At 37.1% G+C, this 14,361-nt stretch overlaps 1 protein-coding gene across 1 annotated transcript; it reads right to left on the reverse strand.

The window, feature by feature from the left end:
- Positions 1-640: 640 nt before the first annotated feature.
- LOC306639891 (tripartite motif-containing protein 64-like) lies at positions 641-6,275 on the reverse strand (the record flags this gene model as incomplete). The annotated part of the gene is made up of 6 exons (XM_079103570.1): positions 641-1,119; positions 2,171-2,268; positions 3,349-3,371; positions 4,077-4,307; positions 4,981-5,094; positions 5,859-6,275. The coding sequence occupies 6 exons, from the start codon at positions 6,273-6,275 to the stop codon at positions 641-643; spliced, it is 1,362 nt and encodes a 453-aa protein (XP_078959696.1).
- Between the last annotated feature and the right edge of the window lie 8,086 nt (positions 6,276-14,361).

Consider the following 14,361-nt stretch of genomic DNA (forward strand, 5'->3'; position numbering starts at 1 on the left):
TTCTGAAGAGTACATGTCTTTTGTCCCGCTGGTTGGGCTGAAAGAGCAAGAAGTGGCAGCGGCAAGCTGCTTGAAGCAACCCAGGCTGGGAGCGGCGGTTATCCATAGGTTTTACAAATGTATAATAAGATAACATTTACTAGGGGTTGTGGCGCAGCGGTTGAGCACTTGCCTAGCATATTTGAGGCACTGGGTTCAATTCTTAGCACTACATATAAATAAATGAATAAATAAAGGTTAAAAAATCATTTAATAAACAAATTCATAAATTCAGTGTGGTTATAACAGTTTATGACCATAAAGTGATTATGCTTCCTGAAGTTACAATCAGCCCACAGACATCATACGTAGACCTTTAATCTGACATGAGAAGGCCCAAGAATCACAGGTTCTTCAGACTTGGGCATTCACCAATAAATTCTCCTTTTTTTTTTTTTTTTTCCTAATACCACGGAATGAACCCAGTGTCTCCCATATGCTAGGCAAGAGCTCTACTACTGGGCCACACCCCTTCTTTCTCCGCTTTTAAAATCTCCCTAAAATGCCCATTCTAGCTTCAAAACATGAAGTCTTCTTGTGTCACATCCCTTATACCTAAGGTTTTAGGCATGTGATATCAGGTCCAGTAAAACCTCACTATTTATGGGGAACCTAGGCAGAGAAACGGCTTCAGAGGGGAAGTGAAGGGGGAAGAAAAGAAAGTGCATATGAGGGAACCTCGGCAAACATCGTAGAAGCTCATAGTTGCATTGTCGTAATCCAGAAACACCCCAACCCGACCCTGAGGCCTTTGCACAAAATGAGTTACAGGTGGAGAGTTGGTGGAGAGACTACAGTGGTTGTTCTTCTTCAAGGAAAATAGGAGAAAAGCTCTCTCCCCTTCATAATTGCCACTTGTCATGGAATCTTTACAGACACCCAGCACCCAGTTGGAGGCCTTTGCCACATCCACCTCCCAGTAGTGTCTACCAGAAGTAAAGGCCTCAACACCCCATGCAGCATAACTCTCCACACTCTGCGGATCTTCAGTTGCACCATCATCTCCAAATATCATATTTCGAACTTCCTCAGAAAGGCTCATATAGCGATTGGCCCATCCTTGAATCGTTCCATTATTCACTGCACGAAAAAACAAACATCAGGTCAGCAAAAGGCATTTACCTGTCTTGGGGCAAAAGCTGTCTACCCAAGGAATCTCTTTATTTGTCCCTCCTCTAAGGAATGGTAGAGAACAGAGAGAGTTCAGATGCACTCAAGTATGAAGAAGGGTCACTATCATCTCTGTAACACCCAGAAATCTTCACACTGTAGTGCCAAGTGAAAGAAAACCAAAGGTATCCTGTGCTGTGTGAAGGGGTAATTTAATATCTACTTTTGCATGGTTCATTTCAGGACACACCCAAAAGTCTTTTTTCTTTAGTAAAAACTTTTCTTGAGTGTTTTTGATACCATTAATAGACATCACTTTCCAATTAATTTGCCTGCTGCATTATCAAACATCAATTAATTTGGTAGAAAGCAACATCCGCACACTTTACTGAAAAGAATCTTCTGATTTATCCCTATTTGTTGAGAGCATGGATTCACTCTAACTTGGGTTACATCCTTCTGCTTTCTAGACCTCCTCTCTAGTGGGGCAATAACATGGCTGGGTCATGTTCACATACCACTCAACCTTCAGTTGATTGGAAATCCATCTGATGGTATTAAAATTGCTCTGTTTATGGCAAATTAAGTCATTTTTTGTTCATTAAAACTTGGATTTTATAATAATTTCTATGTGCTCAATGTGTATCCCAAATGTATATGGGATGTAGAATAGATTAAAAACCATCAGTACCATATTTAAAACTTCAAATTAGAATGAACTGAAATAACACAAAATATCCATTACTACTCTGAGAAGTAAGTTTTGTATATCTTAATAACCACAATATTTAAATGCTTTTCCTCTTCTGGTACTCTGTATCAGAACTAAAATATATATCTGAGCTATAAGTTAACACATGCAGTCTTTATTATTGTATTATGACTAGGCAGGGAAGGAAGATAGAAATATTTTGGAAAACCACATACCATCTTCATGTGAGAAAACTAAAAATGGTAGGCAGCTGATTCTCAGGAACCCCCTAAAACAATTAAGCCTGACTGCCAGAGGACTCACTCTTACCCCTAAAGTGGTTCAGCATGTCCAGGATTCCAGTGATGTGCAATGAAGAGAGCTCTGGGTTCACTGGATGGGGCTTCTGTCTCTGCACCAACTCAATCCTGTAAAGAATGACATCAGTCTTAGGTTCAAAACCACAGGTAAACCACAAGATCATTACAAAAGTACCACTTTTTATTCCAGGATATTTCATCAGAATTCTCCCTTTTTGGTGAATTAGGTATACGTTTTATTCAACACTCTCAGGGACACAGATGCTACTGTTTCCAAATTTAATGTATTAAAATCCAATCCCACTCCTTGGTTTATACCCAAAGGACTTAAAATCAGCATACTACAGTCACTTAGTTACATCAATGTTTACAGCAGCTCAACTCACAATAGCTAAACTCTGGAACCAACTTAGATGCCCTTCAAAAGATGAATGGATAAAGAAAATGTGATGTATATACACAATGGAATTTTACTCAGCCTTAAAGAAGAATTAAATTGTGGCATTTGCAGGTAAATGGATGGAACTGGAGAATATCATGCTAAGTGAAATAAGCCAGTCCCAGAAAATCAAAGGCTGAATGTTTTCTCTCATGAGCAGATGCTGATCCATAGTGGGGGGTGTGTATAGAAGAATGAAGGAACTTTGGATGATGCAGAGGGGAATGAGGAGAGGGATGGGGCAGTGGGGATGGGAAGGATGGTATGATCCTGAGCGTTCTCAGGCAGCCCTTCCCCTCTGAGATCTCCCCACACCTGTGGTGTGCTCTGATGGAACGGGATCTGGTATCTGGTCATTGCTACTCATGAGAATGAAGGCCCCTCCCCTTCCTATCCTTAAGGAACATTACTCTTTTCTGTCTTTTCTACCTTCTACCTTACTAGAACAGGATGCTTCTCTTTGATACCTTAGGAAAATCTCCTTATCAAGCTTTGTTGGGGCTTGGCTGGAGAAGATAGAATGAATGGGTGAAATTAAGCCCAGAATGTCAAATCATTTCTAAGTATATTTGAATTCACCCACATAAGAAGAAAATTACTGAGACAAAGAATATATTGCCTGAGAGTCTTTTTTGAAACAAAATATTAAATAACCTCAGAAAAAGATAATAATGGAACACATAAATATTCACTTCTTTAATGAGAAAACAACTTTCTCATAAATCAGAGATCATTATTATAAAACTCACCTTTCAAATACGTTCTCTAAGGCCTTAAAAGGAAAAAAGAAAGTAATGTTAAAAATGAGAACACTATACTTCTCCATACCCTCTGGTATTTTTTTCTTTTCTGTAACTTTTTTTTTAATTCCCCTCTGAGAAATCACCTGAAGGTATGTTAATAACAAAGCCCAAAGTAAACATGAAAGATGGTCTTGATGTGCACTGAGAGGATGGAGCTTAGAAAGGGCTGTGCAGTGATGAAATAGGACTTAGGTTCCAATGTCCCTCACCTCCCAGTCTTATTCCCAACGAGAGATCTGACCACGTCTGACAATTAAAACTAAACGGTGAACTACTTGAAAGAATAGTGCATGAAATTGGGTACCAAATTCTGTCCATCTTGCCTAGGAGAGGGGCAAAGCTTCAATTGCTTTTGTGCAGGATAACAGAGTGGTGATGGATTTGAGAAACAAAATTGAGTATTTCCTCAACAAAGTTAACCTTCCTATGACCACTGAGTTCTTGAAAGATTTCCCTGTGGGAATAGTACTCTTGATAACATAAAAATTTTGTCTTGTGTTATCTTCTAAAAGGCTTTAAAAAACTCCCATGATTACCAGAATATACAGAAAGAAGCGATTGGACAATGATAGGAGTGAAGGAGCTCGTGTCGCTCAGCTGAGCATAGTGCTCTCTGCAGGCAACACTGCCCAGACAAGGATTCCTGTGTCTGAGGATGGACCCTCCCTGCTCACCTGGAGAAACTCCATGTCGGGCTTGTGGCACATCTCAGTCAGCTCCCTGTACATTTCCTTCAGCTTTTCTCTGTGTTGGACCATTCTGATTTTGCTGTCCCTGAGTTCTTGCAAAATCTCCTCTGCTTGTCTACCTAGTGTCACCAGTTGAAATTGCTCCTCCTCAAAGAGAAACTGATGCATCATCTGATATTGGGCTTGAATCATGCTCTTCCTTAAATCCATATATTCCTGCAGAGATATTCATTTAAAAGGATTAAATGTCCTTACTCTCAACAGAAAATGTAAAACTTCAATTATTATTGTCTTAACATCAAGCATGTACATCATGCACTTCCTGTCTCATGCCTGCAAGTGTCTTTAATATGTACTAATGCTGTCTACTGCCCTTTCTGTTTCTTGCCATCCTCCTGTTTAAATCAAGACCTCTGAGCAGTCCCAGGGTATCTCCCTATGATGTTTTTCCAGGATTCTTATGCATTATTTCCTCTTTTACTTGAATCTTCTCCCTTTTCTTTTATTTCTTTGTCTGATTCTTCTAAATATTTTTAAATAGTTACATACACACAATATTATACATTTTAGAAAACACTCCACTTTGCCCATAGTAGAATTCTGTTTCCCTTCTCTTCTTCACAACTAAGTAGCTCAGTATTGTCTTTCATCAATATCTGGGAAGATTTATGTAAATTTTTAAAAACAGACTAGGAATACCAGTCATACCTCATTCTCCCCATATACTAGCATTGTTCACATTAGCATGTGTTGGCCAGTACATTTGTAATATTACCAGAAATCACTGCTTTTTCTGAGAGGAAAACACTATTATTCAGTGATAACTCAAATTTAGCTGAGAACATCATTTCATTCTGCATAAAAAAAATTAAAACCTTTTTGTACTTACCAGAAAGGACAGTGATTTGCTAACTTCCTCATTTAGATTATCTTGCATCTCCTGAGTCATTTTCCATAAAGGATCCATTTTCTTCAGAAGCTTATCCTGCAAAATAACTATAAGCTTTAGTGATAGGGAAGGCAGTCTTATTGATTGATCCTTATGAGTATTAGAAAAAACAGTGGTTGGGAGAACAGTAATCTTGAGTTAGAAGAGAGTCACATTTTTACAAATCAGTCTAATTTGATCCTACAACTTGGGATATCAGAAGCAACAGAAACATGAGTGTTTGAAGGGAACCTATAGATAATACAGTCCATTTCCTGAGAAATCAGTGTTTACATAACCTCACTATGAAAGTGTCCAGCCTGCAGTAAAGAAGCCCATGTTTTTAATGCTACCCATCTGCTCTACTGCTGCCACAATTCCACATATTTAGAAAGTACATTTATTTTTACTTTTTTCTTTTTCTGGTATTGGAGATAGAATCCAAGACTTCACACATGGTAGGGAAGCATCTACCACTGAGCCATATTCCAGTCCCTTAAAAATAAAAAAATAAAAAAATACTACAGGGTCTTGCTAAACTGCCCATGTTGGCCTCAATCTTGGGATCCTCCTGCCTCAGTCTGCTGAATAGCAAGGATTATTGGCCTGGCCCCCATGCCCTGTTATTTGGATAATGATTCTAGGGGAACATTCAAGAGCATGCAACTTAGTAATGATTACAATGTTAAACTGTTGAACAATTAAAGGTACATATACATCTTTAGATTTACACTGAAACATCACCACCCCCACCGTCTGCATGCTCATCTGCCTCATTATGATGAGTCCTCATCTTTCTGATCCAGCAGCTTTTAAGTTACTTCTAAGCAATCACTCACCCTGCACTCCTCTGCCTCCCATGACACGGGGTTGGGGCTGTGGCTGTGAACCGCATGTTCGGGTGAGTCAGAGCAGGGCGCACACAGCTGGCTCTTGTGGGCATCGAAGAAGGTCCCCTGTGCCTCCCTGTGTGCGGTGCAGAGCTGCTCCCCAGAGCTGCTGTCGGGGCCAGGTGTGGCCTGTCTGGCGAGGGAAGCCAGCTTCTTGAGGACGATGTTGGTGCTGAAGACTGCCTTGTCTGTTATTTCCCTGCACTCGGGGCAGCACCTTGGCGTTTGGGCTTCGTCCCAGCAGAGCCAGAGGCAGGGTCGACAAAAGCTGTGCCCACAGTCAATAGTGACAGGATCTAAGAAATAGTTCATGCAAATGGAGCATGTGAGTTCACTCTGGAATTCCTGGAAGGTATGTAAATCCATGTTTCTGTAAATGAAATATATAGAAAGAGGGGGTGAGATGAAAAATGTTTTCTTCCGTCTTCATAAAGGAATAAGAAATATGAAAGGGCTTTGGATAGTCCAGCTTGTTCCCTTGAGTTCTACCTAATCTTTCTATTAACTTCCTGCAGTACAAACCAAGAAATGGACAATATAGACAGGATCAGTTTGTTCTATGACACAAATGACAAAATGAGATGAGCATGATCTTTATTTTTAAAACCAACTTTCTCAACCATTTCGGCAAGTTTAATACAGGAACAAAAAGGAAAGATTAGGATGAGAGCAGATTTACTTACAGTAGCTGATCACTCCGGTGCCCGTATAAAGTATTTTTACTCTCTGACACAATAACTGTAACAAACATAGAGAAAGTTAGCATTCATTCCAAATTTCTATGCTCTCTGCCTCTCAACCAACAGATGTACTTTTCTTAAAGATAGTTAAAAGTTTTAAGTTTAATTCATTTGAAGATGACTTAATTTAATCAGTATTATGCTCAACTTCCAAATCCTGAAACTACAAACTTGAATTTATGCTTCTAATCTTAACTGGGCAATTTCGTTCAAAAAATATAATGCAAGCAGGGTATTTTGATGCATGCCTCTTATCCTACTTACTTAGGAGGCTGAAGCAGATGTTTAAAAGTGTGAGGCCAACCTCAGCAATTTGAGATCCTGTCGCCAAATAAAAAATAAAAAAAGGTTGGGGATATAACTCAGCTGTAGAGCAACCCTGTGTTCATTCCTCAGTATAAATAATAAATAAATACATAAATAAATAAATAAATAAATAAATAAATAAATAAAGTTTTTAAATTTTCAAAATTAAAATAAAATGTAAGACTGAGGATGTAATCAGTGGTAGAGCATTTGCCTAGCATGTGTCAGGTCTTGAGTTTTAGCCCCAGTACTGAAAAGGAAAAACAAAAGGTGAATATTTTCTGTTACTTCTCATTAAAAAAAAAATAATTTTTCCCCAGGATCTGTTCTGACTATCAGAATGCCTTCATATATTGAGATGATGGATACTCATGCTTCAGTAATAATCATCAACAATTGATCAATTGTTATTTTGAAGAAATCAACAGGTGAGCCCAGTGCTATAGCGAATGCCTACTATCCCAGCTACAGGGGAGTCTGAGGCAGGAGGAAACTAAGTTCATGGCCAGTGTGGGCACCTTACTGAGACCATTTCAAAATAAAAAGATTTGGGGTTGTAGTTCAGTGGTAGATCACCCCAGGTTCAATCCCCAGTACCCTCACCAAAAAAAAAATAATTAGAGAGAGAGAATATGTTAGCAATGGTAACAATGGTGCTTTGCTCTCCATACTAGAGTTTAGAGACTATTCTTCAGTTTGGAGATGCAGTTAATGAAGCATGATCAAATTCATCTTAACTTCTCGTATTTTTCTCTAGTGATCAAGTACCCACAACTTGGAAACTTCTACAAATTTATTGCATCTATTGGGATAGTTTTCAAATCCAGTTTGCAAACTGAAGCTTTTAAAGAGAGAGCAAATAGAACCTTTACATCAAGGGTTTTACACTCAAATTTATATATTACACTTCTAGATTGATTTGCATAAAGACTATTACATGCATACACTACACGGAATGTTTTAAGCATTTTATGGTTTCCAAAATTGATAATACTGCAGAAATATTTTATTTAAGACCTGCAAATCTAGTAAAATACAAGGTAATAGAATCAAAATTACTCAAATCACTTAATGGAAACCAATATTTTATAAATGCTCTGGTTAAACCAGGAAAAAAACAAGTAGGATTTTTTACTTGGACAAAAGCCAAAAGTCAAAAAGTAAATTTAAACTATTTTTATGAGATATAGTAAGCTTGAAACCTTTTTCTCTAAATTCCCAACTCACCTGAGTCAACTATGGGAGATCTCACGTCTGGAAGTTCTGGAAGATTCCTCAGTTTCACTGTGAGCAGTAACTCTCACTTCTCCAAAGATCATCAACTGAAAATTCAGTCTGCTCCTTGTAGGTAGAGAAATGCTCCAGACAAGAGTCCTCCTTAAATACCTGTGGCTCACCTAAGACCACACCCACTGTGGCCTAACTCTTCTGAAAGTGGTGGGAATGATTTATTAAATCACATTGATTAGATTTGTGAAGTAGAGGAAACAGCTTTGATGAGGTTTGGGGACAGATGCAAAAAAGGTCACATGACTTAGGTTTTGCAAAGAGACGTTTTAACTGAAACAATTATTTTATTAAATAATAGTTTGTTATACAGCCAACATCCTCACATTAAAAAAAAATTGCTTTCTTCCCCTAGTATTTTTAAAATTTGAAATCTCTGATTTATCTTTCTTTCTTTCTTTCTTCTTTCTTTTTTTTTTTTTTTTTTTTGTACTGGAAATTGAAACCAAGTGTTCTTTACCACTGAGCTACATCCCCCAAACTTTTATTTGTTAATTTATTTTTTAATTTTATTTTGAGACAGGGTTTTGCTAGGTTACTTAGGGCTTTTTCAATGGCTGAGATTGGCCTCAAATTTGTAATTCTCCTGCCTCAGCCTCCCAAGTCACAAGGATTACAAGTGCATGCCACCACACCTGGTTATTTTTCCACTACAGATATTTTACAAATGCTCTAGTTATATACATTTTAACTAGGAAAAAAATAACAAGTAGTTTTTTACTTGGACAAAACTCAACTAAGCTGAAAAGTACATTTAAACTGTTTGTATGAGAAAAAGTAAGCTTGAAAGGCTTTACTCTAAATTCCCTGCTTACCAGTCAGCTATGGGAGACCTCAGGTCGAGAAGTTCTGGAAGATTCCTCAGTATCACTGTGAGCAGTAACTTTCCGTTCTCCAAAGCTCAGCAGCTGAAAATTCAGTCTGCTCCTTAGAGGTAGAGGAATGCCCAGACAAGTGTCCTCCCTAAATGCCTGGGGCTCACCTAAGACCACACCCACTGTGGGCCTACCTCTTCCGAAAGTGGTAGAAATGATTTATTAGATCTCACTGATTCCGTTTGTGAAGTGCAGTAAACAACTCTGATGAGATTTGGCGTCAGAAGCAAGAAAGGTCAGATGACTTACGTTTTGGAAAGAGACCCATTTATTTATTTATATATTTTTATTTTTCATTTTCTTTTGAGACAGGGTCTTGCTAAGTTGCTTAGGGCCTTACTAAACTGCTGAGATTGGCTTTGAATTTGTAATGCTCCTGCCTCAGTCTCCCAAATCACTAGGATTACAAGTGTATGCCACCACACCTGGCTGTTTTTCTACTTTAGATATTTCATTGCTCCCTCAAAAAATGTTCACTGAAGACATTTTTGCTTTTTGTTTTAACTGAGGACAATGTTCTAATAATAGGGAATAAAATTATAGTGAATGAAATAGATAGTCCTAGTTCTGCCAGAAAATAAAGACCAGAGAATGAACTGCAGTGGTGGTTCATGCAACTTGGGAGGCTAATGGAGGAGGGTTGCAAGTTAGAGTTCAGGCTGGACAATTTACAATGGAGGAAGGAGGCACTGTATGGAGGGAAAAGAGGGGTGGGGTGAAGGAAAAAATAACAGAATGAATCAAACACCATTACCCTATATAAATGTATGATTACAAATGGTATGTCTTTACTCCATGTACAAACAGAAACAACATGTATCCCATTTTTTACAATAAAAATAAATAAAAAAAAGAAAAAAGGCTGCAGATGTAACTCAGTGGTAAAGAATTCTTGCTGAACATGAATTTAATACCCCGCATTTAACCCCAATAATGAAATTAAAAAAGAAAACAAAAAACAAAATGAACCTCCCCACTCAAAAGCATTTTAGAATCTCTTGCAACTACAGGTCAGATTGACCACTACAATATTCTTTCTTTCATGCTTTTCTACCTACTGAACTTGAAAAGGAGCTACCTATGTCAGATAAAGAAATTTCAGAGAAAGTACCTGGACAAAATTTAATTCCTTCAACAAGATCGGATTTTAAAAAGAAAAAAGGATTTGGGTGTGGTCACACCCAAAACCAGGAATGATTCCCAGCTACGTGGGAGGCTGAGGTAGGAGGATTCCAAGTTTGAGGCCAACCTGTATAACCTGGTGATATCCTCTCTCAAAATAATAATAAAATGAGGTCCCTTGAGCAAATCTTACAGGTAGAACACTTGCCTTTATTGTGCCAGGTCCTCGTTTTAATCCCCAGCACTGGAAAAAAAAAAATAATTAGGCATGGTGGTACCAGGCATTTGACCTCAGCTATGGGAATGCAGCTCAGTGGTAAAACTTCTGCAGATTTTGCTAAAGACCCTGGGATATTTTTCCTAAGACCCCCCACCCCAAAAGTATTAAGGAATAGAGAGGTTCCTCAAACCTACAGAACAGTTTAGGTAAATTTTTTCTACTCAACTTTTAACAATTGTTTAGTTTTAAAAAAGACAGACCTGTGGCAGAATTCAGTTAAGGACTATCTTTAAAAAATGGTATGGAGTTTGGCAGTGGGATAGATGTAAACTTTACAGCTCACCCACCTTGCGTTTTTTATTTTTGTTGTTGTTGTTTTTGTTTTTTTTTTTGTTTTTTTTGCATCTTCCAAAATTTTGTTTCTATAAAACCAAAGTGACATAGGAAATTTCAAAGAGAAAAATTAGCCTTTACTCAGATGGACAGGTTTTTAATATATATATATAATTATTTATATATTTATACACATATATGTCCATAGTCATGTAGTAATAAGAATGATGAAGCATTATAAATCATGGTGTTAGAAGTCTAGTGAATAATTCTACCTCAAATAGAGCAGTCTCAAGTACTCTTCAGTGTTTTTCTTGTTCTGAATTTTTTTCATGTTTTTTGTTGTTTGTTTGTTTGTGTTTGAGGTACTGGAAACTGAACCCAGGGTTGCTTTACCACTGAGCTATATCCCCAGTCTGTTAAAATTATTTATTTTGAGACAGAGTCTTATTAGATTGCTTGAAGCCTCACACAATTGCTGAGTCTGACTTCAAACTTGCAATCCTGTGGCCTCAGACTCTCCAGTGGCTGGAATTACAGGCATGCACCACCATGTCCACCTCTGGTTCTCAGTCTTAAGTAACATCTGGTGTATGTTATCAGAGTTGGAAAGGATTAATGAGAAGCTTAGTGAAGTGCTTTTATACTTTATTTTCTGAGACAATCCCATCAAGTAGTCTCATTAGTAGGTAAACAATTTATTCTCTCCATGCTTAATTTCTTTTTTATTTATTTTTCTTTTTTAAACTTAATTTCTTTCCTTCTTAAAGCTTAGTTTCTTTATTCATATATTTGCACCTCAGAAATGTTCTGAATATAATGAACCAGGATTATTGTATTACCTGGAACATAGTAAGTGCCCTATAAATGTTTAGCTATCTTTAAGACAACAAAATCCTAAAAGATTTTAAAAGTCATTTATATACAGACACAAAATTTGTTATACATTGTATAATCAATTTATGACAAAGAATTAGAGCAACAGTCCTTAGTTGATCCTGGCAACAGAGACCTCTGCAGTTTTGTTGTGAGGCTGTTTATTGAATGTAGTCATCCTTTTATGGTTATGAATCTGAATCTGCTCATACTGAGAATCTGTGCTACAGTGAACCACTGTTGTTGGTTTGGGTGGGCTGCTCATTTACATCTTCTCCAGAGGGATGAAGGAGAATCAAAGAATTCGAGGGCAGAGAATTGTAATCTGATGTAACAAAGAATTTAGGGTGTTCTGACTGTGAGTGAGGCATTGATCTCAGGATTGGTAGAGTTAGTTGGTCTTGGTGGAGAATCAATTGCCTTGATAGGCAGTTGCTTAGGGACCTTATGTCATAGTAATGTACCAATGCTTAACTAGACCCACTGGCACTTATTTTGTCAATAACTGGAGGACAGAACATTAAGCACAACATTCCTTCAGTTTAGCTACACTAACAGGGTTGCATACTGTGTGTCAGGGTAGCTATTTTGCAGTAAAAAGTTCTGTTTTTTTCTTCTCTAATTTTTGGCTTGATATGATAGCATTCTGCTTTGATGATCATGATAATATGTAGTCCTTTACCCGATCTAAAACATGTGGTTTAAGATAATTTTATCATCATACACAATCTCACCCTGTCTCTTCCTCCTACTTTTCACACAAAATCTAAAGTTTCCTTTGGTCTTCTGTCAGAATCACTTTGTTTCTCTTGAGTTATAGATGTATTTTTATCTTAAGGTTGAGGTCTCACCTTCAAGGTTATGGATAAAGAAAATGTAGACTATATATACAATGAAATACTATTCAGTCATAAAAAGAAGGAAATCCCGTCATATATGATCTCATTCACCTGTGGAATCTATTAAAGTAGTTTCACAGAACTAAAGGTGTGAATGACGGTTATCAAGTGTGGGACCTTGGAGAAGGAGATGGGAGTATGCATGATATTGGCCAAAGTATACACAATTCCAGTTAGAAGGAATAAATTCAACAGATCTATTGTCTAACATGGTAACTATATTTAATAACAATATTTTACATGTTTGGAAAATACTATAGTAGTGGGTGTCAAGTATCTTTATTTATTTATTTTTTTTATAGATTGCATTTTGATTCATGGGATACAAAGGGGTAAAACTTTTCACTTCTATAGTTGTACCTAATGTAGATTAACACCATTTGTGTAATCATACATGTACAGAGGATAATAATATCTGTCTCATTTCGTTAACTTTCCTAAACCCATTTCCTCTCCTCTCTCATTTATTTATTTATTTATTTATTTATTTATTTATTTATTTATTTATTAGTACCAGGGATTGAATTCAGGGGTGCTTAACCACTGAGCCACATCCTCAGTCCTACTATTTTTTTATATTGAGACACAGTCACCCTGAGTTGCTTATGGCCTCACTAAATTGATGAGGCTGGCTTTGATCTTGTGATCCTCTAGCCTCAGTCTCTTGAGCTGCTGGCATTACAGTCATGCACTACCTGGTGGATGTTAAGTATTCTTATCACAAAATGGCTATGGGAGTTTATGCATAGGTTAATTAGAGAGATTTATTTACTCCACAATGTGTATGTACTTCAAAGTATGTTGTACATAAGTACATACATTTTATCTGTCAATTAAAAATATAAAATAAATTTTAAAAAAGTTTGCGAAATAAATGATGTAACACTGTACTGTATTTAATTTTTAAAAAAATTTTTTTGAGAGGGTCTCACTATGTTGCTCATACTAGTCTAAAATTCCTGTGCTCAATTGAACCAGAACTACAGGCACACACCATGCTGCCCACCCTATATGAATCTTAAAATGTTAATGTTTAGGTGAGACAGCCTCTGTTTATAATCTAGTTCCTCTGGAAGTTGAGGCAGGAGGATCACACATTCCAGGCCAGGTTCAGCAAATTAGTCAGGCACTAAGTAATTTAAGAGACCCTGTCTCAAAAAGAAAAAAGAAAAAGTTCTGGGAACAAAGTTCACTGGTTAAGTACCCCTGGATTCAATTGCCAAGATCAAAAAAAAAAAAAAAATTAAAATACATAAATAAATGCTGTGTTTGTCCCAAGAAGTGTATCACTCCCTCAAACTACATGATCAAATTCATATAAACTAGAGATTGATAGTCTAATGTGGGCTGCTTTAACAGTAATTGGAGACTTTTGTTTTTTAAACTGTATTTTGTTCAGTGACTAATAAATTGGAATGCATTCTTTCATTCCTTATTCATTAACAACATGTGCCAGCCATGAAGGACAGATCATGAATAAAGAGGCTACTGTGTGGAAAGCTAGCTGCTCTCATGGAAGATATGTCTACTTTTAGAGCAAGACATTCAATAGATAGGTATAGGAGTAATCACATACTGTCAATGAGGTAGAATATTATGAAGGAAAATACTGGTCACTGTGGTCCTAAATCCTGAAGTGTACCTAGACTACTGCAAGAAATATAAATCTGAACTTCGAGATAAAACATGATTAGAGTGTGGTGGAGAGGTATATTTAAGTGAGAGAAAGTGTAAGTTCAAATGTCTGTACAAAACCATTCAGTCCGGAGTGACCCTGATACAAGAGCAGGATAA

The sequence above is a fragment of the Sciurus vulgaris genome, assembly GCF_902686455.1.
Source record: "Sciurus vulgaris genome assembly, chromosome: 11".
NCBI lineage: Eukaryota > Metazoa > Chordata > Mammalia > Rodentia > Sciuridae > Sciurus > Sciurus vulgaris.